The 26,887-nt window shown below is 43.5% G+C and overlaps 2 protein-coding genes across 5 annotated transcripts in view; one reads left to right on the top strand and one right to left on the bottom strand.

Moving 5' to 3' along the window:
* STAMBPL1 (STAM binding protein like 1) overlaps positions 1–19,426 on the bottom strand; it is a 71,294-nt gene extending 51,868 nt beyond the window's left edge. For all 4 annotated transcript variants that reach the window (XR_012905624.2, XM_075935095.2, XM_075935099.2 and 1 more), the window contains exon 1: positions 19,289–19,426. Coding sequence is in view for 3 of the 4 variants with exons in the window: in XM_075935095.2 (XP_075791210.1) it covers positions 19,289–19,318 (30 nt within the window). In the remaining variant the exon portion in view is untranslated. The remainder of the gene's footprint in view (positions 1–19,288) is intronic.
* On the top strand, positions 4,726–26,243 carry ANKRD22 (ankyrin repeat domain 22). The gene is made up of 6 exons (XM_006121449.5): positions 4,726–4,944; positions 17,046–17,237; positions 18,778–18,885; positions 20,133–20,210; positions 24,152–24,250; positions 25,691–26,243. Exons 1-6 carry the CDS (start codon positions 4,924–4,926, stop codon positions 25,766–25,768), a joined length of 576 nt encoding a protein of 191 aa, XP_006121511.1. The 5' UTR covers positions 4,726–4,923; the 3' UTR covers positions 25,769–26,243.
* Positions 26,244–26,887: the final 644 nt, after the last annotated feature.

The following is a 26,887-nucleotide window of genomic DNA, read 5'->3' as shown; positions in this document are numbered from 1 at the left end:
TCCACCCCTCTTCTGCAGCTTCCCCAGGACTCAGATTTGTTAAAATTGAACATTAATCATTCTGAGATATCTCCCAGCTAGTTCCTTTAAAACTGTGGGAGGTAAGGATGTTGAATCCCATTAGTTACCCAGTTAAGCATTATGTTTAACCAACAGGGTGGTGGGGGGCTGGAGCAGCTACTCCAGCTGGGCTAGAGCATCCCTGCCTGCAGTACACCCAAGCCAGGCCCACCATGATCAGGTATTACTTTGGCCATGCTGGAGTGCCTCCCTCCCACCACGGCGGACCTGTGGGGCTGGAACAGCCCCCTGCCAACTATAGGTGAGAAAGCTGCTCCCACCCTGACCGGTTAACCAGTTAACCATTCACATCCCCAATGGACAGATTGAATTTTAAAGCAGTCAGTTATCTCATTTCACCTATTCAATAGTTAGTCATAGGGCTGAGAATGATTTATTTTCTTATTTGTTAGGACAAGTCTGTTTGGATCCACCCATGTCTGTAGTGACTAGTTTATATTTGGTGAGGGGGATCCTTGTATTTCATACAGGCACAAAGGCTAGGTGTTGACTGCGGCGTTTTTGCAGAAAAAGCAACGCAAAGTGTGGTCTGCATTTTGCGTAGCTTTTTCCGCTTTTTTTTTTTCAGAAAAGCCTCCTCTTTCAGTGGAGAAAATGTGTTCCTTGGACGCGGTGGGGTTTTTGTGGAATACATCTGGTATCCCACAAAAACCCCATAGTCTAGACATAGCCAGAGAGTTAAGAATTTTAAGAGTTTGCTCTCAAGTCCTTTGGCAGTGGAACAATCTGTTACGCTACATAATGTAATGAAAGGTGGATATTGTTCACTTTCTGAAGGTCAAGAAACAGAGGGTTTACCCAGAGTGATAGATGTGATTAGTGAAACTCTGAATACATTCTGTCATACTACACAGCTCCACCCTACTCTCCTCCCACTCCCATAGTAACACCTAAACTGTGTGTCATTCCACCTACAGATTTATAGCAATATGTAAATAGGGTGAGTCACAGTCCCATATAGCAAAAGAAAAGGAATTCTCTAGTTATTTTAATCTGAATGGTGACTTTCGGGGTGAGTACTTCATGTTAATACCACAGGTTGATATACTCCACTCCAGTGCAGGGTGTTGATGTAAACTGGGAGATGAACTGGAGTAGGGAGGAGTTCAAGGAGGTACAACAGCAAGGGAGAAATCCAGTACTTGATTGATTTTTTATTCACATTAAATATTATGCCTATTCAAACTCTATGTGAAGTATGAACTTTATTATGCAATATATCCGTAAGCATGATATCCACTTTCCCTTTCCTAGTACAGAACAAGACAAAAAAATCAGAGAATTGTTGGCCCTTTTGGAACAAGACACGTCACCCTTTGTTCTTATTCTCAATAGGACAGAAGCCACAAAGTGCCCATAGCAAAACTGGACATTTTCTCTTTGTTCCTGAAGGGAGTGAAGCCAGTCTGCTCTCAAAGAAGATAGTGGCACCCTATGTTGGTAAGGGGCACAAAAGAACACTGAAGGATTGTGGATTAGATAAGTGTCTCTTGAGTACAAAGAAGGGGGTTGATAATTTTTCACTTTCCCTTTTACCTGCACCAAGAATCACTATGGCTGCTTAAAGACTAATTTTCATACCCAGGAATATAGAAGAGTTTGCAGAGATATGAGATGCTTAAATTGTGAAGACTATGGTAAGTGTGAAGGATAGTGATCATTTATTGTAAGTTTGCCTGGGCGGATTCCTTGCCTTCACTAGTTTTTGCAAAGCTCTATATAATACAGTACTGGTGATACTACATAAGCAATAGTTTTTGTACCACAGCCTTGAGTCCTTTTCCAGTGTTTGGCCTATGTCTGCATTACAACGTTTTTGCACAAAAACAGCCATTTGTGCACAAACACTGGTGGAGCATCCACATCACAAGCACTTTTTTGTGCAAGAAAATCGATAGAACAGAGGGCTTTTGCTGGTAGAGTTATTCCTCTCCCCACGAGGAATAACTCCATTTTGCCATACAGCTCTTGCGCAAGAAGGCAAGTGTGGATGCTCTGGAGGGGTTTTTGTGCAAGAAACCCTATCAGAAAAAGCACAGGTGCTCTGATGGCCATTCTATGAATGGCTATCAGAGCTTTCTTGCGCAGGAGTGTCCATGTAGTGTGGACGCTTTCTTGAACAAAAGCACATCGCTTTTGCGATGCACTTTGAGGTCTGGATGCGCTTTTGTACAAGAAGTTTTTGCACAAGAACTCTTCCTCAAAAGGCTTCTTGTGCAAAAACCCTGGGCTACGTCTACAGTGGCATGAATTTCCGAAAATGCTTTTAACAGAAAAGTTTTCCGTTAAAAGCATTTTCGGAAAAGCACGTCTAGATTGGCAGGATGCTTTTCCGCAAAAGCACTTTTTGTGGAAAAGCGTCCGTGGCCAATCTAGATGCGGTTTTCCGCAAAAAAGCCCTGATAGCCTTTTTCACGATCGTGGCTTTTTTGCAGAAAACAGAACTATGCTGTCTACACTGGCCCTTTTCGGAAAAAGACTTTTGCCCGAACGGGAGCAGCATAGTTTTTCCGGAAAAGCACTGATGACTTTACATGAGATCATCAGTGATTTTCTGGAAATTCAAGTGGCCAGTGTAGACAGCTGGCAAGTTTTTCCAGAAAAGCTGCTGATTTTCCAAAAAAACTTGCCAGTCTAGACACAGCCCTGCAGTATAGACCAAGCCTTGATGAATGTGTCCACCTTGCATCTCTAATTCCTTCTTTTCATTACTAGAGTCTTCAGAATCATTAGTTGTATTTCAGTTTGAATTAATATTGCATTGGACAATGTTTTTCTTTTCTCCTTCCCCAGAGAAAACTTTTGTTCTGGAATATGACGCATATATTCTCTACTGTTTTATTCATGCTGTTAACAACATTAAGGAATGATTTGGAAAAAAAAAACAAGTCAATTTCTGTCGATGCTAATGTATACACTAAGGATGTTAAAGACTAGTTGACTACTTGACTATCCGATAAACATTCACTTATCAGATAGTTTTTTGACTAGTCGACTAGTCTCTAGGCACTTCCACATTCCTCCTTTGAAAGGCACAAAAGCCCCTACTGGATGCCTTCTTTTAAATGCTTGGTACTCTTTGTGCATTTCAAAGCCACGGAGTCCGGGATCAGCGGGGGACTCAGAATGTCCTGCTGACCCTGGGCTCCATGCTACGCTGCATGCTGCTAGGAGCCCAGGGACAGCTGGGGACTCCCCAGCTGACTCCAGGCTCCCCGGGAAATGCCTCAGGGAGCCCGGGATCAACTGAGGAGTCCACAGCTGACCCTGGGCTCCTAGCAGCATGCAGCTTAGCATGAAGCCCAGAGTCAGTGAGGGATTCTGAGTCCCCTGCTGATCCCGAGCTCCATGGCTTTGAAATGCACAAGAGCCCCTGCTGGGGACTCTTGTGCATTTCAAAGAAGGTACCCTCATGCAGCACAGAGTTAGTGGGGCTTCCCACTGGCCCCAGGCTGTAGTTCCTCATGCCTCCTTTGAAATGTACAAGAGCCTCAGCAGGGGCTCTTGTACATTTTAAAGGAGGAATGCAGAAGTGCCTATCAACTAGTCAATTAGTCAATGGAAATTCCATCGACTAGTCGACTACTAAATTAACCACATTTTAACATCCTTAGTATACACCTCTATTTTTAACATTAATGTGGGTAATAAGTTTGGGTGATAAAAAACAACCCTGGGACAAACAAATACATAAGCAACTTCACAATTTTGGAAAGTCCAGTTGTTATCAGTAGGACTACTCATGTGTCAAATTGATTGCAATCATAATTGTTTTCAAGATGGGTCATGGAAGGTATAAGGGGGTAGACTTCATATTCAAAATGATTGTAATGAGACATATTCCAGATACGAAGATTTTTTAGCTAAGTGTTTGTAATTATTCATAAATTGAGCTGTTGTTGGTGTTCTTTCCTGATGGAGATTAGCATGAACAAATGCAAAGATTTTACAAATGGGACAAACTTTTCAATATTTCTTTAATTTCTCAGAAAAAAACGTATGTACAACGTAGGTAATAAGTAATAGAATGCTCTTGGCTCAGTGAAGCAGACTGTTGCATATATTTTACAGTATTCTGCATGAGGAAACAGCAATCACAATTCTTCCTAGAAGTAGCCAATGCAGATGATGGAATATCCCCTCATCTGCATGGACCATATTAAAACTAGAAATGTAGATTAAATCTGAAAAAATTAGTACAGGTAATTCCCTTTTTTTTCCACTTCATTGTCTCTAATTTCTATGATTGTGTAGTAATGGAAGTGTATTTATCTGATAAAGCAAATCTGCACTTCCCTTTCAATGGGTATGACAACACCACTTTTGTTCACTTTAATCTCATTTTCTACAATCATGGTCGTTACGTTGTAAGGCCTCATTTTTATTATTTGGGTGATAATCTCACACCTACTTCTGTAAATTTTTGTTAGAGGTCTCAAGTTTCTTCATGCATTTTCTTGTGAAATTTGTCTTCTCTCGTGTGGCTAGTTTACCCTTTTTTCTTTTAGGGAACCTGCTATTGCAAAATACTTCTAGCTGTTGTAACTTGTACTGCTTGTGTCAGCCTCGCAGTAAACCCACAGTCTCATGTTTACCTCACTGGGTTGGGCTTCTGAAAACGTCATCATTTCATACTCCCTGATTAGGAAAGTACTTACCACACATGTAGCTTTGGGAAGGATCATATACCTACATTGTTCATGGCCAAAATAATTCTGCAAAGAGACTCTTGAGATTAAATTTTAATCAACTTTAAACAAACTCAAGAGCAATTGAAAGTCAAGAAAAGCTACTGGCCAAGTGAACTGCGAAGGACTTGAGGCAAGCTCCCAAAGAAAGGACATGGGGATACTTTATTCAGAGGTATGTGGCCATTTCCTATGAGGTATATGAAACTGCAGTAGATCTACATACATGACATTTAGGTTTCTTTCAGAGGCTCAGATTAGGAACTGAAAATCCCATTTGATCTAAATTACAATATTACATGTGGCTAAAGGTACTTTTTTTGTACAAATAAAATATAGGACATGGGTTGTTTCATTTCCAGAGAGGAAGGAGTTAGTCGTTAGAGTAAGCTTCAGCTCTGCATTCAGAGCAAAGCCATTTGAGGTTCTGTTTGACATGTTAGGGAATGTACTGAATGGTCAGTTTGTCTTGGGTGTTGATAAAGTACTATTGCCCTAAGGGCCAAATCCAGAGGCCATTTCTCTTTACTGAATGGTAAAGAGTTCTCTCCTCTTTTCCACCACTACCTTAGCTTCTGTTATGGGGAAACAGAAACTTTTAGCAGAAGTGTTGTTTGAGTTTGCTAGGGAGTAGACTTCATATCCAAAGATTTTTTAGCTAAGTGTTTGTAATTATTCATAAATTGAGCTGTATGGTCAAAATGTCTAGTCAAAGGCTTTCTATAATGCTAGAGAAGGAGCTGAACTTCTTATTTTCTCCCTGAACATTGATTACAATATGGTGGGTTTTTCTGGTGGATATATCACAGAATATACATGCCTCAAAAATTAAAATATGGAAATGTAATAAAGTTCTCATTTAAACAGTAAAGAGCTATTAAATGAAAGGGAGAAGGCATATATACACACACAAGCTCAGTTCCACCTGTTCATAAAAGTCAACTAACTGGTTGGACTTCATTCCATTTTAAAAGGAAGTTATTATAAGTCTGTCTGCATCTTGAAGTCTTTACTACTCTGACAGAATTTTGGCTTTTTTACATTAAAAATAGGCCCCGTTTGTCTGACAAATCAAAAACTTAAACTTAAAGATGTTTAATTAGAGCACAGTCAGTGTAATTACAAACATTTTTTCATACTTTGTAGAAAACAATTCTAAATTAATTTGTTATTTTCCAGTAGAATGTGTTTTTAGGGAGTAGTTTTCTTTGCAGAGCAGGGCTCCTACGTGACTAATGCAAATTAACAATGACGTAAATGAATGACAATTATAGTTTCTGGACAGCTGGGATGCTGCCAAATTTTTCTCATATTGCAGAAACGGTATAAATAATTGTTTTATTTTCTAGTTGTTGTATTCAACATTGATTCTCACCTAATTTGTAGAATAGGTGTTTCCGGAGAAAGTGTCTGTGCTTTAGGGGAAGTGCAAATGGAAATTTATGAAATACCCCTACGAGCCCCATGCAGTTTTGAGAGGCTGTAGTTATCTGTACTCTGGGTCATAGTTACAAACCAGCTGCACCGCTGTCCCCTCTGAGTACATCCCTTCAGTTGCCAGGCCATGCACTTTCCAGTGCAGGAAGCAGTCTCAAGTTCTCTCACTTGGGAATACAACAGGGTTATAGCATCCTCTGCATCAACTGCTTACCCAGCAAATCCAATTGAGCTCAGCACCTATGACTCTTCGCTTCAAGAGTCCATGACTAGTGGTACATGATCATAGTAGGAAGAAAGCATAGGAGGGTGAAAAATTAAACAAACATGTCTACAGGCACATTGAGCTTACTCTTGAGAATAAACTATGCAGAACTTGCCTTCTTCAAACAGCACAGGCAGACATATGGGGTGCCAAAACACCTGCCCCAAAACTACCTCTTTTCAAGCACAGCCCCTTTTTAAGCAGCTATAATCCTCTTGATCTCATAATTCCAGACTTGTTTCTTGTAATGGCATTGTCTCAGAACAACTCCTAAGTGTTTGCCAAGGGGTGACTTATCAGTAGCCTTTTTCTTCTTCTTTGTATCTCACAGCACCCTATTAGGCTAAGCCAATACATTCATACAGTAAACAGATAATCAGATCAAAAGCCAGTAGTCATAAGTTAGAGATCAGTTCCAGGAGAACCACTGCATTCTAATCTAACAACATGCTTTCAGACTGATGAGCAAGATCTGTCATATTGCCATCAGTATTTCTGCTATGAAGAGAAGTTTAATTCACTAACACCTGATGCAGTACCCAGTAAATCTCTGTCTGTCTGACTTCAGTGGGCTTTGGACCAAGCTATCGAGGAGCCTTGCTCCCCATTTTAGATTAATTCTATTATTATGGCAGGATCTGTGCTGATTATTGTCTGCCTCTGCACTATTCTTACAAGTTTCCACAACAAATGAAATGAAGTCATACAAGTAACTGCAGACCCTATAGAATCAAGGGCAGGCACTTCTACAGAATGGCCCGTTTCCCACAATCACACACATGCACCTCTCCCAAATGTCCATCTGGATTACTTACCTTGTATAAGGACTTCTGGTGTTTTGGAGAAAACACTTTCTCCTTCCTAGATGCAAAGGTCAGTCAACATCAGTTCTGTGTTGCCCACCTATAAGTTCTGAGACTTTTTAGAATGGAAGACAACCGGAGAAGGCAAAGGATGGCATCGGGAGAGAGAGGACTATGGTCCCAGAGGATTAATTACAGCTTTTGGAAAATCCAGACTATTGCTTCTTTCAGGGTTTAGGACCAGGAGCCTGACAGAATTGACTGAGCAGGATTCCCCTCTTTCCCAGCCAATTAGTACAAGCTCTGGGAAGGCAACTATATATTCTCTCTTCCTTCCAAAGATGATCTGCCTGCTGAACCCTCCTAAGTCAAGAGTGAAAGGACTGACTATGAAAAGACGACCGCTTGGAGGGGATGCTGGCCGAAGCTGGAAGGTGGCCTAAGTTACAGCTTCAGTATCAAGGAAGAATGCTCAGGGAGACCTGTCTTAAGGAGAGCGGCAGAGTGATTGTCTGAAGTACAACCCAGCTCCTTCACAGATCACAGCATAAATGCCTCTGCCTCATTGTTCAGGGTCTTCTTCAGAAGAGGCAGGTTCTCATCCTACTTAATCTGAGCTCTTGCTGTGCAACAGTGGAGTTGTGTTTCTTGTGGATGTGTTCAGTATCTCCAGCTCCCCCTTCAGCTCCTGCTTTGTTCCCGGCTGCTCAGACTTCAAGGTCAAGAGTCACAAAAAATTTCTTAGGTGCTTATATTTCTGCCTCTGAGCATGTTTACTGAAACCTAATATCGGGTACCTGGATGCTTAATCTCAGGACTGTCGACTTGAATTTATGGGTAGAGGTTATGGCTTGCCATTGGCCACATCTATCAAGAAGATATTTAGCTCCTTGTCTCAATTTAAGCTACAGAGTGAGAGAGTTCCAGCTCAAAAAAAGACTCTCAGAGTGCATGGCAAGGGCACTCAAGAGGACAATACCAATTGATTAAACCCTTTATTAAAACAAATGAAAAATGACAAAAATTATGAAACACAGGGTTATTGCATAGCAAGAGCATAATGCAATTCCAGGCCTCCCTCTGGTAACAGGAACGTTTACACAACCTGGCTAGGGGAAGTACCACCATCCTAACCACTGGGTTGAAAGCTGTGAGGTAGTCCCCCTTTCCGTCTTCTTGTTCAAAACAGTGTAGGTGCCTAACATCAAGACAAGGTTTGTAGATGAGATTCCCAAGGGGAGGGAGGCACAGGCTTAGCACACTTCTTGGCTTGGCATGTCCAAATGGCTATTCTAGGCTAGGGCCATATAGTGTGCTGGCTTTTTAAAGTCCCATTCTGAGGTACCTATCTCTCTCCATTCACTGGATAGAGAGCCTAATCCAGGCTCAGTGAATCCCAGTGATATTTCCAGGAGCCTAAAAGTTAGGCCTGGCAACATTGGTGCTGCTGTGCTTAAGTTTTTGTGAATCTAGCCCTAAATCTCTGAGATTCACTGTCCTGAGATTCCATCTTACTGATTACCTTCATAGGTTGCTTCTTTTCCACCTTCCCCAAAGTTGTCTTTGGATCAGCCAGTTGTCTTTTGGGTTTTGTAATCTGAGCTTTCAACTCAGCACTCTGGTCATGCAGATCAGTGAAGTTTTCCTAAAGCTTCCTGGAAATTATCCCCAACACCAGCCAGTGCTCTGCTTTTCAAGAGGGATGTTCTCTCAGAGCTGCGATTGTGGCCTTGTGCCTCTCTATGTTCATCTTAATTTAGTACTGCCAAGAGACATCATACAAATAGATCAGGAGACAATTCATTTCTTGAGAGCAGCTGTAATACAAGGTTCTTCACACTGTTCAGTTAGGCTAAGTCTACACTACAAAGAAAAGCCAGAAAAAGATATGCAAATTGCGAACCGTAATTTGCACATCTTTTTCTGCTTTTCTTTTGAAAGAGGTTTTTCCGAAATGTGGCGCATCTACACGGTGCCAAATTTTGGAAAAACCTTCTCTTTCGAGCCGTCCCTTCTTCCTCATGAAACAAAGTTTACAGGGACGGTGAAAGAACTTGGCCACTTTTCTGATTTTTTTTTTCAGAAAAGCGGACGCGTTCCTTGGACATGGCATAGCTTTTCTGGGATACTTCTGGTATCCCAGAAAAGAGCTGCAGTCTAGGCGTAGCCTATGTGTGCCTCACCCCTAAGGCAGAGTCCTCTTCTCTGTAAGGATTTGTCCACACAGCAACATTATTTCAAAATAACAGCCGTTATTCCAAAGTAACAATGCAAGTGTCCACACAGCAATTCCCTTATTTCAAAATAAATTCAAAATAATAGATGGCTTATTCTGACTTATTCCAACTTCTGTAAATCTCATTCCATGAGGAATAATACCTATTACAAAATAGCTATTTTGGAATAGCAATTGTGTGGATGCTCCACTGCTGCTATTTTGAAATAGCTCCTCCCCAGGGCCATTCAAAGTAATTACTCCCCAGTGCCTCCTGGGGCTCTACGTCGAAGTAGCATGTCCACATTAGGGAAGCCTGCCTTGGACTAATTTTGAGGCTTCTGTAGTGTAGACGTGTTATTTCGAAATAAGCTATTTCAGAGTATTTCTTCTGGAATAGCTTATTTCAAAATAAGCGTGCAGTGTATATGTACCCTTAGAGAATAAAACTGTTTGCTAAATCCCTAGCTTGTCCTTCAAGTCTTTAGTACCTGTTGTTAACTGGTATTAGTCTTGAACAGTTTGCAGTTATCCCAGTTCTTTGATTTTTTTTTCCATTAAAAAAGGACAAGATACAGCCTGGGTCAGTCACTAACAATTTTAGGGAAGGCTCTTTGTCTGTCAACTCTCTTGGACTTCAGAGGGGTAGCCGAGTTAGTCTGTAACAGGAAAAACTTAAAAAACAACAAATAGACTAGTAGCATCTTAAAGTCTAACAAAACATGTAGATGGTATCATGAGCTTTTGTGGGCACAACCCACTTCTTCAGACGACTCTCTTGGAGACATGCGTCTCTCCCACTTCTTACTGAGATATTTCCAGCCTTCACAATGTTGTGCTCACCAAGAGATTCTGCTCAAGCAGGCTTGTGAACTTTCTCTTCAAAGGTTTACCAGTGTCACTGCTTGTTACCACACAGCACTTCCTATGCAAGCCTATTTTATTCTTAAGGTAAAAGCAGAGAAAGAAACAATAAACGAAACTATCCACATGCAAATAAACTTACCAGAGTTCACCTCAACACTAACATGGGCTCTGAAAGGAGCAGTCTTTTGAAACCTCACGGGTGGTTTCAAATTCATCACAGCTTCCGTTCAGAACAAGTACATGATCTTATGGGACTTCAGTAAGCCCAGTCCTTCCAACTTTCCCTAACACTCAGAACTGTCCTTGGATCAGAGATTCTGTCCATTTGTTGGACCAGGAAGAAGGCGCTGAGGCTGTTTAAAATCAGATTATTGATGCGCAAATCCTTTGCGTTTGGTCCCCAGAGAATCTAGTTTGAACCAATATATGCAAACCTCTCCAGGGGTGGTTTCAAAGGGCTGATAAGCAGAGTCAGTATGAAACTTCAGGCATGCCATCTCACAACGCAAGAGATTGCCTTTTTAGTACAGTGCACCCCAAATACTTTGAATTTACATCAGTAATGCTAATTCAATTCTGTAAGATTTGTCCAGTATGTTGTTCTATCTGTCACAACACAGATCTCCCTACTCAAGGGAAATTTCTTCTCTGTGGTATTCATATTACGTAGGACAGTCTCCACCCTTTCTATTAAGAGACGCAGATGAAGACTGCAAGGTCTGAGACAAAAACTAGAGGTAAACCTTAAATAAACCTGAAGTGTTTTTCATAACATTGTCATAAAGCAAAAATACCACTAACGCGTGTAACGTTTCTGCCAGGTGGAGCCAGCAGCAGCCTTGGATGGATTCAATATCTAAGGGTTCATTTGCATCCTTCCAAAACCAGCTTGAGCTCCCACCCACCTGGGAAATTCACACACCAACCCTGGGTACCTCCAAAAGATAATGCTTTCCCACTCACAAGCACAGAGTCTAAGCACAGAAAATAACTTTTAATAAAAGGGAGGGAATTTACTTGATAAATTGGTATTAATTTGGGAAAACAGCACAGACAGAGTGCATAAACATAAACCATGAGTATAAAACCCACCCCAAGTAGTTTGGGCAGTGTTCTTTTCCTCTCAGGTTCTTAGGTCCAGCAATGTAAATGTCCCCTTCACATGCCCAACCCTTCTCTGCACTCCACTTACACATGCTGCCATTGGTTAGTGCAGATCCAGAGTTCAGGGATGTATGCACAGAGTTCACCTACCAAACTGGGTGGGGGAGAGGTAAAGGGGCATCTTATTCACTCTGCTGGTCACTTGCCATCTGCCTGCTCCTGGCTCTTTGCCACTGCCCTGCTGGCCATGTGTCACATATTTTGGTTGTGACTTCTGCCCATCAGCCTCAACTGATTTCAGCTCCTAGTGATTTAAACTTTTAGCAAGCAGGGTAAAAGAAACACAGCTCCAATACAATTTATCTAAGAAAGAGGCTCCTAATAATGCTTATTTAGCTCTATTTGAACAGTGGGAGCCTAGGGTAGGAGGAATGGACACAACCAGTGAAACCAGTCCAAGAAGGGGATAGCTTCCTGATCGAAATCACTTTTCCTCAGCTCCTCTTACTCGTAGAGAGCTCTGAAAGTAGAATCTTGGTAAACGGGCTCATTCTGCTAACTGTGAGGCTACGTCTATACTGCAGCGCTATTTCGGTTATCCTGAAATAGCTATCGCACATCTTCACAGCAAGCCCTTTATTTCAAAATATAACGGGCTCAATATTCACACGTCCCTGTAAATCTCATTCCACAAGGCATAAGGCCGTTTTGGAATAGTGGTTTATTTCGAAATGTGACACTGTGTAGACAGCGCCAAAGTATGAAATAAGCTATTTCGAAATAAGATCAAAATAATATATGCAACTTGCATAGCTCAAATTGCGTATCTTATTTTGAGTTACGGTGCAGGATAGATGCACCCTGAGGCTTTTGCTTGGAACAGATTTAGCACAGACCTACTTTTCTGTATTCCCACAGAATTACAAACAGTGGTAACCATATTTCAGCTATCCCTGCATGGCTGGTATTGGGTCACAAATTATGTTGTTTACAATGAGCAAAATACCACTCCATCTGCTGACTAACAAATTTAAGCAAAGCAGGAACTGTATTTACACAGACACACCTATGGTCTCCTTTCTCCCCTCTCCCTACCCCCACGCCTACGGCCCTGCTTCCAGCCAGCTGTAAGGAAGCATTCCTTCAGATCCTGCTTATACATGTCCTGACCCTCCAAGCTTGCAGTCTATAACCCAGCCAGCTCCTTTTTTGGGGCTTCTCCATTTATACGCTATTTGTCATTTTATTTGTGCTCTTCTAAATGAGAGACTTCATCCACCCAGTTTTAAGCTAGTCAAAAGGCACAACCGGACAGTGTCTGCAAAACAGCTGGCTCTCAAGAGGAAAGGGTAGTTTTGAATAAGTCTTAAATAACACACAGGAGCTAATTGAAGACGTGACAGTAGTGAAGTCAGGAAGTACTAGTGGCCACAACACAATTTGGTTTAGCATCGAAGAGGCGGTTGTCACTTTTTGGTACCCTACTTTAAGAAGGGAAGGTTTCACTAAAGGAAGCCATAAAATTAAAAGTAAAGAAATAAAATCCCTAGAGGTGACATGGATGCTACTTAAAAACAATAACAGAGCCTCAGAAGGCACGTTATAATGCTGAACAAAAAGGGAAACAAGGCAGGCAAGGAATGTGCCATTATAGCTAAATGGCAAGGTCTGAAAAGCTAGTCAAGCCAAATGGAAATCTTTTAAAATTAGGAAATCTGACTAGTGAAAACAGCAAACAGTAGTATAAAATAGAGCAGGGAATAGTAACAAGGAAACTAGAAGAGCCTAATGAATTTTGAAGAGCAAACATCAAAAGGGATAAAACAAAGAAATGGGATTTAAGTATGCCTGAAGGAAGAAGGCTGTGATAGAGTTGCTAGGTCTGCTGGATCACTGGGCATTAAAGGGAGTAGCTGAGGAAGACAAGGAGATTGCAGAGAAACTACATGACTTTTTTGTATAAGTTTTCACTGCTTAGGCTGTTGAGAAGATTCCTACTTACGACCTGCTTTTTTCTGGATTATAAAAAATGAGGAACTTTCCGGAAAGGTGTATACAGTGCAAAAACACATGCTGCAGGGATCTGATTTCTGAATCATAGTAATGATTATTAGTAACTAATTATTCTACTAGAGTTGCTGGAGCACATGTAAAGTTCCCTAGTGCACTTTAACATAGTGCTATTTCAATATCAGCATTCAGAGGTCTTTGAATTGAATTAGGATTGCTAGAAGAAAAAAGCCCAGTTTATAAGACATTGTATTACTTGTATTTAAGCTTCCTGACCAATAGTTGCAGACGTGATGTGATCCTTTCTTGATTTCTTTTAAAAAAGTTTCCATTTTAGTGACTATTCTGAAAAGTGACTGCAAAAACTGCTTCTTACTCAGCAGTTCTGATCCAACAGGATTCCTCACCATCTGTGAAGGTAAACACCTGCTTAGGTTCATTAGTGGGCTGAAATCCAGCATTTTTCAAACTTGAACTCAGTTGAAGCTAGTAACCATAGTAAAACTAAGTGAAAAGGGTGTTTTGCAGGGCTAAAGCGGACATCTTTATCAACACACACACACAATCTCTGACCTAGAGCAGCAAAAAGCCACCAAAAAGAGGAATTTAGGAATTGCTGAATGACAGCATTAGTTTTCAGTTCTGTCTGGAGTATCACCTTCCAGCTGCACATACAGAAATTAATAGCGTGGTTTATTACAGTATTGACAAACCTGGTACTTTCCTAAACTTTACACTGTAATAGGCATATTCACCTTGTGATTAGTCTCACGGCACCATCTGGTGGAAATTAGCTATCATTCAACATTCATCTAAAACAAGGAGTTACTTTAAAGATGAACAAATTTATTAGCTTGCCAACCCCACCTCTGGCTGCTATGCTCACCAACCTCCCCTGGCTGCTACTCTCGCCAACTCTCCCCCCCCCCCCCAAGGCTGCTACACTCACCAACCCCACCCCTCTGGCTGCTACACATATTAACCCCCCATCTCTGGCTGAACCCCGCCCCCAGCTGCTACACACGCCACCCCACCCAGGTGCTACACATGCCACCACCCCCAGCCATCTCAGGCTGCTATGCTTGCTAACTCGCCCCCTCCCCCCCAATCTCTGTCTGCTATGCATGCCAACCCCTCTCCCTCCTCAGGCCACTATATGCGCCAACTCCATCCCCCCTTCTCTGGTTGATATGTGTGCCAACCCCCACCCCACATCTCTGGCTGCTATGCTTGCCAGTCCCCCCACCTTCTGGCCATTTCACTCTCCAACCCCACCCCCATCTCAGACTTCTACACTCGCCCACCCCTCCATCTCTGATTGCTACGCTCACCAACTCCCCTACCCATCTCAGGCCACTATGCTCTACCATTGCCTGCTCCTGCACCCACCCTTGTTCCTGAACCCTCCCCCCTGGCCAGACACTCAACCCCCAGCCTACTCCTGCACCCTTCCTCCTGGCCAGACTCTGCACCCTCACCCTATTCTGCACCCCACCTCCCACCCAGGTCTTGTACCCTCACCCCTAACCCACTGGCAGGGAGGGGCGTGTGTGGGAGGAGGGAGGAAGGAGGCCACACAGATCCTGCCTCCCCAGCCCCCGGAGCAACAGGAGTGGGGAGGAAGGGGGCTGCGTGGCTCCTGCCTCCCCAGAGCGCCTGTGTGCAGCTCTTGTCCATGTGCAGCTGCTGCAGCAGCTCTCCCGAGGGATGTGGGGCAGCCGGGGGGGCATGCTCAGATGGCAGAGGGGATGCAGTGTGGCTCGGTGGGATGCGGGGTGGTCTCAGATGGCAGAGGGGACCTGGTGTGGCCAGGTTCGGGCTCAGATGCTGGAGGGGACCCAGCCCCAGCAGCTTTGCCCCAGCAGTGCAGCCCATGTCCAGAGGGGACAGCGCCAGGTGGCTGAGGATGGAGGTGGAAGTGGGTGGTGTCAGCAGCATGAGGACGCAGATGACGTGATGATATATACACACATAACTATAAATATATATATAAATAAGAGAGAGGGATATTAGGGCATAAGCTTTCATGAGCTACAACTCACTTCCGTCGTTACTGAAGAGAAAAGAAAGGAAGAAAAAAGGATACAGAGATGAGTGTACACATCAGTGCTAATTAAATCAGAGTGGCATGTGGCTCTCTCCAACAGTGATGGAAAGGTGAGAGTACCTGAAAGGGACATTACCTGTTGTAATGCAAGAACCACTCTACTCTAGGGATATTTTGAAATAACCTCCCTTTTTTCAAAATAAGCAGAGTCTCTACACTACCAAGCCTGTTATTTCGGAATAACGGGCTGGTTATTTCAAAATCTGTACTCCTGCTTTCCTCAGGGAATAACTTTTATTTCAAAGTAGCAGTAGGGTGGATGCTCCACTGCTGCTAGTTCGAAATACCCAGGGCTCACCAAGCGTCGGTGAGCCCCGCTCGCCAGCCGCGCGGTTCGGCACGCTGCGCATGCGCTTACCGTGCTGCTTGGCTGTGCCAGCTTGTAATCTACTTGCCACAGGCGAGTAGATCACACTAATTGTCAAGCCCTGGAAATAACTACTCCCCAGAGTCATTCAAAGTAATTACTCCCCAGTGCTTCCTGGGCCTCTTAGTCGAGGTAGCATGTCCACATAAAGGGAGGCTCCCCCGTAGTGGGGACATGCTATTTCAATTGTGTTATTTCAGGAGTTATTTCGAATTTTGTCTAGCGTAGACATGCCCAATGTATCTATTTAAATCTAGTTTCAGGGTGTTACATTTGCATATGAATTTCAACCCAGCAGTTTCTCTCTGCAGTCTGCTTTTTGAAGTTTTCTGTCTGAGACTGGCAACTGTGTGACCCAGAGAAGTTAAAGTGCTCCTGCACTGGCTTTGGGAAGTTACCATTCTGAATGTTTGATTTGTATCCATTTATTCTTTTGCGTACAGGCAATCCCATTTGTCCAAGGTTCATGGCAGAGGGGCGTTGTTGGCACATGATGGCATGTATTATATTAGTAGATATGCACATGAATGACCTTTGATTCAGTTAAGTTACTGTATAGCCTAAAGCACTATCGAGGTAGTCCATGTCTTATGATACATGGTATAAAGTACACACAACTATAAGCAATTGTACTATTGGATCTGTTGAGGGATTTTAACATTTTTTCCCCTGATGCAAGAGTTTGTAATGTTGATTTGTAACATTTTACTTTAATTCTGACTAGATCTTGACCTCCCACTGATGTACATCTCCCATTTCAGCCCAATGGAATCTTGACTCTTTCCTTTCCAGGAGAGCTGAACTAGGCCCTCGCTTACTTCTGTTTCTGAATTTTATGAATATTTGTTCCCTGACCAGTCCTATATAAATGTTTCAACACCATACTGTATGCATCTCAGAATCTGCACTCACCTCTTTATTAGTTAGCCCTTAATCTCTTTTCTTAGGGCCTGTGAAATACCGAGCACCTTGCAGAAAGTGGGGACCGAGGGACCTCACATCTACTTGAGTGGGAGCTAGGGTTATTCATATCATCTAGAAAGAAGTACTTGGCTCTCCCAAGGCTCAGGCCTATAACATTTCTTCCCCTCCTTTCCTCAGCCCATTTGCCAAGCAGCTTATGATAATGACTTCAATCAAGTTCAGCTGCTGTTGGAAGAAGATAGCAATTATTTGAATGTTCAAGATAGCTCTGGTGGAGACACCCCTCTAATCTGTGCCTGCAGACAGGGACACAATAGAATAGTCAGCTACCTTCTGAAATGGAATGCTGATGTGAACATCAAAAACAAGGTGAGTGGTAATGGCCAAGTACCCCAGGAATATCCTCTTGTCTTTAATGACACCTGACTACATTTTGCAACTAGGAGTGGAGGAAAACGTTTGCATATCGCCAGCCACAGAAGTTCAACAATCACAAGTTAGACCTAAAAAGGTCATGAGATTGGCTCCCCAAAACTGTGATTTTTAAATGATTTTTTATGCGGTCTCCTGAGTTTTGAACTCATCCACCTCCAGAGTGTGTGGGACCAAGGATGGGAGAAATTGGATTTTTGGTCATTGCAGCCTCATAGCAGTTAATGTTGTGACCCAGCTTGCACATCAACTGCATCACACCACAATTCTTCACCCACCTTGACCCCTCCCCTCACTCCCTGTCTGCTCTTCCTGTGGCTTCAGTGGCTCTTTACCTCTCTCAGGCCTGGCAGGAAGACAAGTTCAGGGGATGTTTGTGTGTGTGTGTCTGTGTCTCTCTCTACTCAGGGATGGCAATTCCAATTTCTTCTCTCCCTTCCCAGGACTGCTGTTGCAGCATTAAGGAGGAGGAGCAGACCAATACATTTTTCACAGTAGAGGAAGACGGAGCAGAGCTGCTACTCTCTTACTGTATCTCCCACCCCCTCCAGAAGCTTCTGTGCCTCCTGAGGGTGTGGAAAGCATTCTTGGCCTCTGCAGTAGCTCTATTTCACTGCTTAGTCCAAACCCCTCCCATTCCCTCTTTTCCAGTCTCACCCTACATCTACTCCGCTACCCCCTCTGACTAGGGAAGGGCTCCTGTAGACTACATCCCTCTTTTGAAAAAGGGATGTAAATGAGCCCGATCGAAAGTGCAAATGAAGCAAATAACTCGTGTTATAATTGCATCCCAGAGGTCTTTCGAAAAAGGTATTTCAAAAGTGAAACCGCAGCCTAGACGTGGTTCTTTTGGGGAAAAAGAAACCCTTTTTCGAAAGATCCCAGACTCCTCATTTTTTCAGGAGTACAGGATCTGTCGAAAAAGGATTTTTTTTGAAAGAACCGCATCTAGACTGTGGTTTCACTTTCAAAATACCCTTTTTCAAAAGACCTCTGGGATGCAATTATGCAAATGAAGTGCAGGATATTTAAATCCCCGCTTCATTTGCACTTTCAATCAGGCTCATTTACATTCCTCTTTCAAAAGAGGGATGTAGTCTAGATGAGCCCGAAGATCTCTAATGACACAGATTAGCAATTAGTATGGGGCACTTCACAATGGAGGCTATTCTTGCTGTTCTGCCCCCAAAGGTGAAAGTAATATCCACATGGGAAATATAGAACACTCTTCCCCACCCAGAACTGGAGAGGTTAAGTTCAGCTGCCAGTCCCAACCCCCCTGTGAAGCTCCCAGACTGTGGCTTTGTGCCAATGAAATGTATTTCACTTAGTTGAACAAGATACACATGTCCTTGTTTCAACATTAATGAAAGAGAAATGTTCCAGATATATATCTGGTCAGAAAGCTGTGAAATATACTAGGAGTGTAATTAACTGTGCATCTAATACTAACAATCGATATTTCTTCTCTGTTTAGAAAGAGCGCACATGTTTGCATTATGCTGTGAGAAAACGGTTTAGTTTTCTTGACTACCTACTCATTATCATCCTAATGCCCGTTCTGCTTATTGGCTATTTTATCATGGTGAGTACAAACTGAGCTAGAAGGACTTACCCTACATTTTTTGTCATCTTGAGCCCCATTGTGGGTACATTAACTTCCTGGCAGTGGCATGCCATCCATGTATGCAAGACATTTGTTACACATCCCACTGGTGTATCATCAATGTATGCAAGGCACATGTTACATGACCCAATAATTTACCATCGGTGTATGTGAGGTATATGTTATACATCCCAGAAATCACACAAAAATCCATGACCAAACTGGTAGCCTGCAGACCAATTTCATCCATCTCCCCCACTGCACACTGTAGAAAGAGCCAGCATCCTCCACACAGCATGACCTCATGTGAAGGCCACACCATAGGAAGGAAGTCATTTTGGAATTACTTAAGGCATGAAAATATAGAAGCACTACAGCATACCTTGGGTACCAGGACTAGATGCTGTTTCATTTTCTCCTTTTCACACTCTTCAATAGCTTTGACATGGGCTTTTATGTGTCAAGTAATACTTCTTCTTGGTTTACTAATAAAGTTCTCAAGGAAACAGGATTTCCCACTCTGCCTTCCTATCTGTCTCAGATCTTTGGTACAGGTTCCTTAGTTCTGCTTTGGACATCCTGGAGGCAGGCAGACTCCTCAGGTTCTCTATAGAGCTTCTATAGCTCATAGGTTTACTTCAGGCAGGTGGAGGGAGGCAAGTCTCATAAAGAAGGGAGGAAGTATGTATGTATATTCCTTCTTCCTAGAGTCTCCCAGACCTCTCCATTGCTAACTGACCTCTCTCACCTTTTGTAAGATGCCCAATCCCAGCTGGATCTAATAATTGAATAAGGCCACCTGAACCCCAGCCATTCAGCATCAGTGGAGAGGGTAGTTGATCATTACAGGGAAGGTGGGGCCCGACATCCTTAAAAGAGCCAGTCAGCCTGTGACACCCACCAATCACAGATTAGCTACTGCAGGCAGGACCCTGTGCTGTAGCTCATCCAGAGTTGTAAATATACACAAAATAACCATGGGTTGTTAATGTCAAATTCAGGACTGAGTGAGAACTGTAAAAACGTGTACAGCTCTCAGGATTTGGCTCATGAATACAACTGGCATACTGCTAAGGCATTAGTGTCACATTTAACTATATTGCACAAATAGGGCACATTCATTGGTTTGAATAGCACACTCACAGCTAGCCCAAATCTGCTTACGACCACGCGTTATCTGAATGAACTTTCCAACTGTGGTGAACTTTTTTCTATGTGTTAAATAGATATCAAAGACTAAGCAAAATGAAAACCTCATCAAGATGTTACTTCGAGCTGGCACAGATGTTAATGCTACAGACTATGTAAGTGGGTTTGTACATTCACGGAGGTCCCTCACTGATGTGGTGTATACAACATTCAATTTAGTTAATTAGAAAAGGTAACTTTCAGGGGCTACTAGGTAATGCTTTCAGGGGAAGATCAAGGAGAGCTTGTTTTGATACATTAAACTTGTCTGGCATTGCATCTCACTGTTGTCTGGTGTTCCCAATAAGATGTGCACTTGTGCGGCAACTCAGATGAAATTTAAATGCTGCCCAGCGGATTATCAGAGTGCCCACAGCTGGCAGCATGTATTTCTACTGGAGGTGCACATTCACACATGCCTCAGTGCACATAAAATTTATTCTTCACATGGAGGGAAAAAATCCACATGTAAATGAAAAAGATTATAGGGAACATTGTCCCTTCAATTGTAGGGTGAAATTTGCTAAAGTATACAATTTTCTCCCCTTTGGCACCCCAACTTGGCTTTTATTCAACACAGTTATTCGTCTTGCCTATAGATTTTTATTTACTATTGTTTCCAACACAGCTTTTAAAACAAATGTGAAATGTTAGAGACATTCCCCTTACCCATGTGTGTGCTACATTTGACTGTCAGCCACCTTCCTGCTGTGGCAGAGGCTTAGTCAAATGCTGGGGAACAATGTAGTGTCACATTGCCACAATACCCTTAAAGGAGTGTGAGCTGTAAAGGAAACTTACCTGAGTTCAGTCACCAGTCAGCCATTAGCGTGGAGTGAACATGCTCTCACTGAGCAGTGAGGGTGAATATGCTCTCACTGAGCAGGGGTGATTGTGTGTAGAACAAACTCTGTGTAGAATTTGCCAATAGGTGTGGAGTCAGGTAGTATAAATCTCCTTGCAACGGCACCAGAAAGGACCTGATTCCCTAGATTGGGGTGGTTAGACTTTATAGTTTTTCTTAGTAATATCATGGTATCAGAGACTATATGAACAACTGGGCTAGAGCCCTATATTCATCTAGTGTCAGAATGGGTTTAGTTTCCAATCCTATGTATGAACCATCAGCCTGGCCTCACAAACATCCACGGGCTTGGTCTCATATGAGTCAACGACACTCCCAACTTTACTGGTTTTCTGTGCTGGTGGGGGATGGTCTGATCCTACAACCTTTTAGTTTTCAGAGGGCTCTGGGTGACTGCTTCTCCTTCCTGGTCTCATCTAGAGATTGCTGGGTTCATATACCTACATCCACCAGGGCCTTTGTGTTAATAGCCTCATTCTCTCTCCTCCACGTAGAGCAGAGGCAAAGTCTCAGTTCTTTCTTCAGCCAATTTTGGCAGCGATATACCATCTAGGAAAGGTCTTGACATTCAAAAGCAGTCATGGGCAGGGGTGGACTGGCAATCAAAACAGGCCCAGGAAATGGGTTGAGAACAGCCCACTTTTTCACATCAAAGAATTTTTAAAAATTTACTCTTTGACCCCCATTAGCCACACCCCTGACCTCCTGTTAACCACACCCCGGCCCCCATTAGCCACACTCCCTGGCTCCTATTAGCCAGCCCTCTGGAGGTATCACTCTTGGGACAAGATGGACACATGCCCAGAAGTAAAAGGTGTCATGTGACCCCTTTAAGGACTTTTCCCACCATCCTCCTACCAATAAGGATTAGTTTGGCCCCCACCAAACCCCTCTCATGCAACTATCCTGCAGTTGCATTAACCCAATGTGTGTGACATTAACTCAGGGGTGGAGAGGCTGGGGGAAGTGTTCCCTCTAAGAGTTTCCTCTCATGAGCAGAATGAATTTTGTGTTGTGCACCAGTACTGAGTTCATGTGGCTTGTTTGGATGTGCCACTGTGGCACCCAAGTTATTAATATATGTCTTATAAACCTCCACCTTTTCCCTCTGCTGCCATTTGTCCTCCCCTGGCTCCATCAGCTCCCCTGATGCCTGCTGTCCCCCACTGCTCACCCTCCTCTGCTGTCCTGACTCAGACCCCTGCCCTTCTCACTGCCCTCAGCCCTCCTGAGACCTGTCCCCCTCCACCAGCTCTTCTCTCTCCCCTGTGCCCACTCCTCCAGTAGCCCAACTCTGATCATGTGACCTACCCCTCCTCATCCCCTCTCCTAACACCTTCCTCTACACACCTGCCCTGCCTCTCTCCTCTGATGCTGGTCCCTCCCCTGCAGGTGTCTGCCCTTCTGCTTCACCCCCAGAATCCCCTGGCACCTGCACCTTCCCTTACCCCTGCCCCCTCCTTCACTGCCCCTACCCCCTTTGCACTCTTTTTCCCTGATGCCCACCCCCTCACCACCCTCTGCCCCTCTGCCCCTGTGCCCCTTATGCCCCTCTGTGCCCTCACACATGACTTGCTCCATCCCCGCCTTCCTCATGCTCACCCCTTCTATCAAGCCTTATCCCAGCACCTCCCCCTCTAGCCCCCAATGCCCTTACCCTCTCCTTTCCCAGCATCACCCTGTCTCCCCTCCCACTGACACCTCCCCTCCTGCCCTTTTCCTCATTGTCTCCACTTGGCCCCCTGGCATTTATCTCTCCTACACCCTGTCCCTTGGTGCCTTCCCCTTTCTTCTCCTGACCTGCCTCCTTCCCCTCAGCACAAGCCCCTTCCTCTCCCCCCCTTCCTGTTTGTGGTGCTGGAGTCTGTGATCTGGCCGCAGCTGCTTTCAGGGCTCCAGACCACATGCCGGGCCTTGAGCTGGGCTGTGCGGTGCAACTCTGGGCGAGTGCTTTTGAAGTCCCAGGGCTGTAACAGCATGCCACACCTGGGCATCTCCCCTCTCATCTGTTGCGCGGCGTTTGAGCATGCCGCGCATATGCTCCCTCGGCCCCACCGTGCCCCATACATGGCCGGCAAGCAGCGCCGGGGAATTTAAAGTGCGGGGCTGTGGTGCCCTGTCACAATCCCCCTCCTCCTCCTTCGGAGGACGGCCCACAGTTAAATTCCCAGTGTCCCGCCGGGCCACTCCGCCCCTGGCCATGGCTAACTTTCTAGGGAATCCCAGATACTTCTGTAGCAATCATACAAAAACTGATGTGGTATGGCAGGTGCAGGCATGCTTCTCTATTTCTACTCTGCTCTTACAAGAATGCAATCCTTTCTTTTGTTTAATGACCTAAGGAAGCAAGATGACATAGTCACTGAGGCCAACCATTACAGGGAAACATGATCTCGAGCTAATGCTTTATAACTGCATTTCCAGCATGTTAAACAACTAAGTTTTTAAAAACCTGCAAAGCTTATATTTCATGCTTGTATACCTGTCTAGATAACATCCCCCTAGAAAAAACAGCATACCTGTCAATGTTCCTACAAATTTTTTCCATCCATGTGTGGTTGTAATGATTATTGTATTGTCTCTAATATGTACTGAGCTTGAATTTGTAATCCTGTTAAAATTTCCTAAATACAGAAATAGTTACATTCACAGGACTGGACACAAACATCCAGTGATACTTCTCTACCCAGGCTATTGCCTAGATTTGTGGTACCATGCACTAGAAGCTTTGCTCAAGGGCAGCTGTCCACATTTAGGCACTGATCACATTAGGGGGTTGTGGGGAAGATGAGGCATTGTACCATGCCAAAGCAGGGGTTATGTAGCCAGCTGTGAAGATATTTGTGCTGTAGGATAACAGTGTAGCCTGAACCAGATCCCTCAATCTCTATCTTCTCAAGCATGGCAGAGAATGAAATCTGGGCCTGTAGTTAGAACCATATTTTGTGGTTTAGACTCATCTCTGGCAAACAGTAAAACGATCAGTCTTGACACACCATCACTAAGTGCCTTCTGCCCTGTATCACATATGGCAACGTCCTCCTTTTTCAAGAAGCACGCAGAATAGCTTCCAACCTACAAGTACCATCGGCAGGTGGGCTGGTGGTACATTCATACAGAGAAATGCATGTCTAAAATTTCAGCTTAAAGAATGGTAGAAGTAAACTTTACCTGCATTTTGTTTACTTTCAGTCTGGGAACACAGCCCTTCACTATGCCAGTAAAATGAAAAATCAGTCAGTCATTCCTCTACTACTTGAAGCCCATGCAGACCCTTCTATAAAGAATAAGGTAAGGAGATAACTGTGTCTATGAGCATTTTCCTGCTAAGCTTCCAGAAATCAGGTGGCTGGTACTAGAGGGGGCAGGGTGCACTGCTCCCCACTTCCTGGGGAGGACAAAGTATGTGCCCCACTGCCTTTGTGAGGAGAGAGCAGCTTTAGACTGTAAATAATGCTTAGCCTGCACAGCTCCAGCTATTTGGGGGATGTATTGATTTAGTGCATCTCCTAGGGTGTGTCTAGACTACAGAGTTTTGTCGACAAAAGTGGACTTTTGTCGACAAAACTATACCTGCATCTACACTACTGCTGAGTTCTGTCGACATAACGTCGACAGAACTCAGCAGTTTTGTCGACGCTGGTAAACCTAACTTTACGAGGCATAACGCCTTCTGTCGACAGAGTTCTGTCGACAGAAGGTGTTATTGCATGTAGGGTTGTGTCTAGACTACAGGGTTTTGTCAACAAAGCAGCTTGCTTTGTTGACAGAACTGAATGTAGTCTAGACGCTCTTTGTTGACAGAAGCTTTGTCAACAGCATCTGTCGACAAAACTTCTGTCGACAAAACCCTGTAGTCTAGATGTACCCCTAGAGGCCTTAGCCATGTCCCTGCTAGTCTAGAACTTCTCACGTTCAGCTATGATGGCTGGTTGCAGGCCTCCTGCTGGAATGACCTATGTAGGTACCCTCCCCAGGTGTATTTTCTGCTGCAGGGAGCCTTGCACACTAGGTGATGCCAATGTAAGGGGTTTACAGCAACTTCCATTCCCAAGGGAGACTCATCCATCACTATCAAACGTTAAAGGAAAGAACTGATTTCTTGCCACTTACCAGAGACTTGCAAGTATCTTGGCAACACTACTCCCTTCATTTATCATTGTTTCAGCACCAACTTCTGACATCAACCAAGTTGAATAACAGGATAAGTGTTGATGTGATTGAAATAAAGGCCATGGCCCACTGATTATCAGGAAGCAGGCTCAGTCTCACTTCACTGAGACATCTAGAAGTGCTGGGGATTCCTATCTGCATGGGTCAGACAATACAGACCACCTAGATGAACACAAACTGGCTGCTCTGTCTCATGAGGCTGTGTGTGTGCGCGCACAGCAGTTAGGCATGTGTTTGCAGCTCTTGTAGACATACCCAAGCTGACTTTAATCTAGTTAGTAAAAGTACCAATGGCAACAAGGATGAGGCAGCACCTGCTCCAGCTTGAGCTATACTTGCCTGCTCTGGGACCTGGGTGCTTAGAGAACCAGCCTGTACTGATGTCTGTGCTGTCTGTCACAGCTTCACTACCACCAGGATTGGTGCTAACTAGATTAACCCTGCATCATGTGTGCCTCCACGTGCTGCGCTCACATCTTAGATTGCAGTACAGACATACTTCTACTCAGCCGCCTGCTTCCATGACTTATCACGGCATGTTTTGTCTGTTTTTTTCAGAATGGGGAGACTCCGGTGGATATAGCAAGAAGATTAAAGTTCATCAACATTGAATATATGTTAAAGAAGGCATTCTAGTGCATAATGGGAGGATACTGTATTTTATAATATGCCAAAAGAAAAATCCCACTAATTCGTTGTTTCTTAGCAAAAATTACACTGGAATAAAGATTTGTAAATATATTTTATATGTAGTTTAGATTAAGTTTGTCAGGGAAATACAAAGTTTATCAAACATTATTTTATTGAGTCATGAAAAGGATACATTTCATTATTTGATGAAGAAAAAGTATATATCCACTTTTTCTTGTGAGAACAGATAAAATAGCACTAACTTTTCACAGAAACATCTTAGTAAAACACACACACACACACGCTGAAAACCTGGGTATATACATCAATGCACACAAATATTATTTGTCATGTATAGATATGTCTCAATATTTATAATAAAAATTACATTTTTTACTGTTTCAATAAAAACTTTGTCTTCAATAAAAACAAAAACCTATTTATTGGCAAAAATAAAACTCACATACCTGTACAACTTTCTGATGGCTTGCTTATTACCTTGGTGAAATTCATATAAATCTAACTAATAGTTGAGCTTTAAGTTTGTGGGTTATGTGCCTCCTGTATCCTCTGTTGCCTCTTGATTGTTGACATCTTATGTCCTCTGAGTGTCATTGCATATTTACACAAGGAATTTCACAGTTTAGATGCCCAACAGGGAAGAACAATTTTCTGAAAACTCTTCTAGTAAATATTATTTACTCTATTTTTACAACTTCACCTTTGTTTATATGCAAATATAAAGCTTTCATGTTTATATACAGTATTCAACATTCTTTCTGTAAAAACATTACATTTTTTAAATGGTATGGGTGTTCTTATACTTTACACTTAGGGCCTCATAATCTGGCCCTGCCCTTATGGCTGGAGGTAATGATGCAGCAAGTCCGCCTCAGTTTTCCCCTCCGGCTATACCACTTTTGAATCCAGCCCTTTCCAGGGCTACAAAGTCTTATCAAAGTTTAATCAAACATAAAAAATGAAACCCAACCTTCAGCCAGGCCAGGGTCAGCAGGCCATCTCTCCCTCACGTGCACGCCTCCTGACTACAGTCTTTTTCCAGTGACTCCACTGTCGAGGGCTCAGCATGCTCCCCTCACTCAGGGGTTCAGACAGGCTGCAGCT

Source organism: Pelodiscus sinensis, chromosome 8 (genome assembly GCF_052426305.1).
Source record: "Pelodiscus sinensis isolate ZL-2025 chromosome 8, ASM5242630v1, whole genome shotgun sequence".
NCBI lineage: Eukaryota > Metazoa > Chordata > Testudines > Trionychidae > Pelodiscus > Pelodiscus sinensis.
The sequence above is the reverse complement of the archived record's forward strand: the minus strand, read 5'-3'. Positions and strand labels throughout refer to the sequence as shown.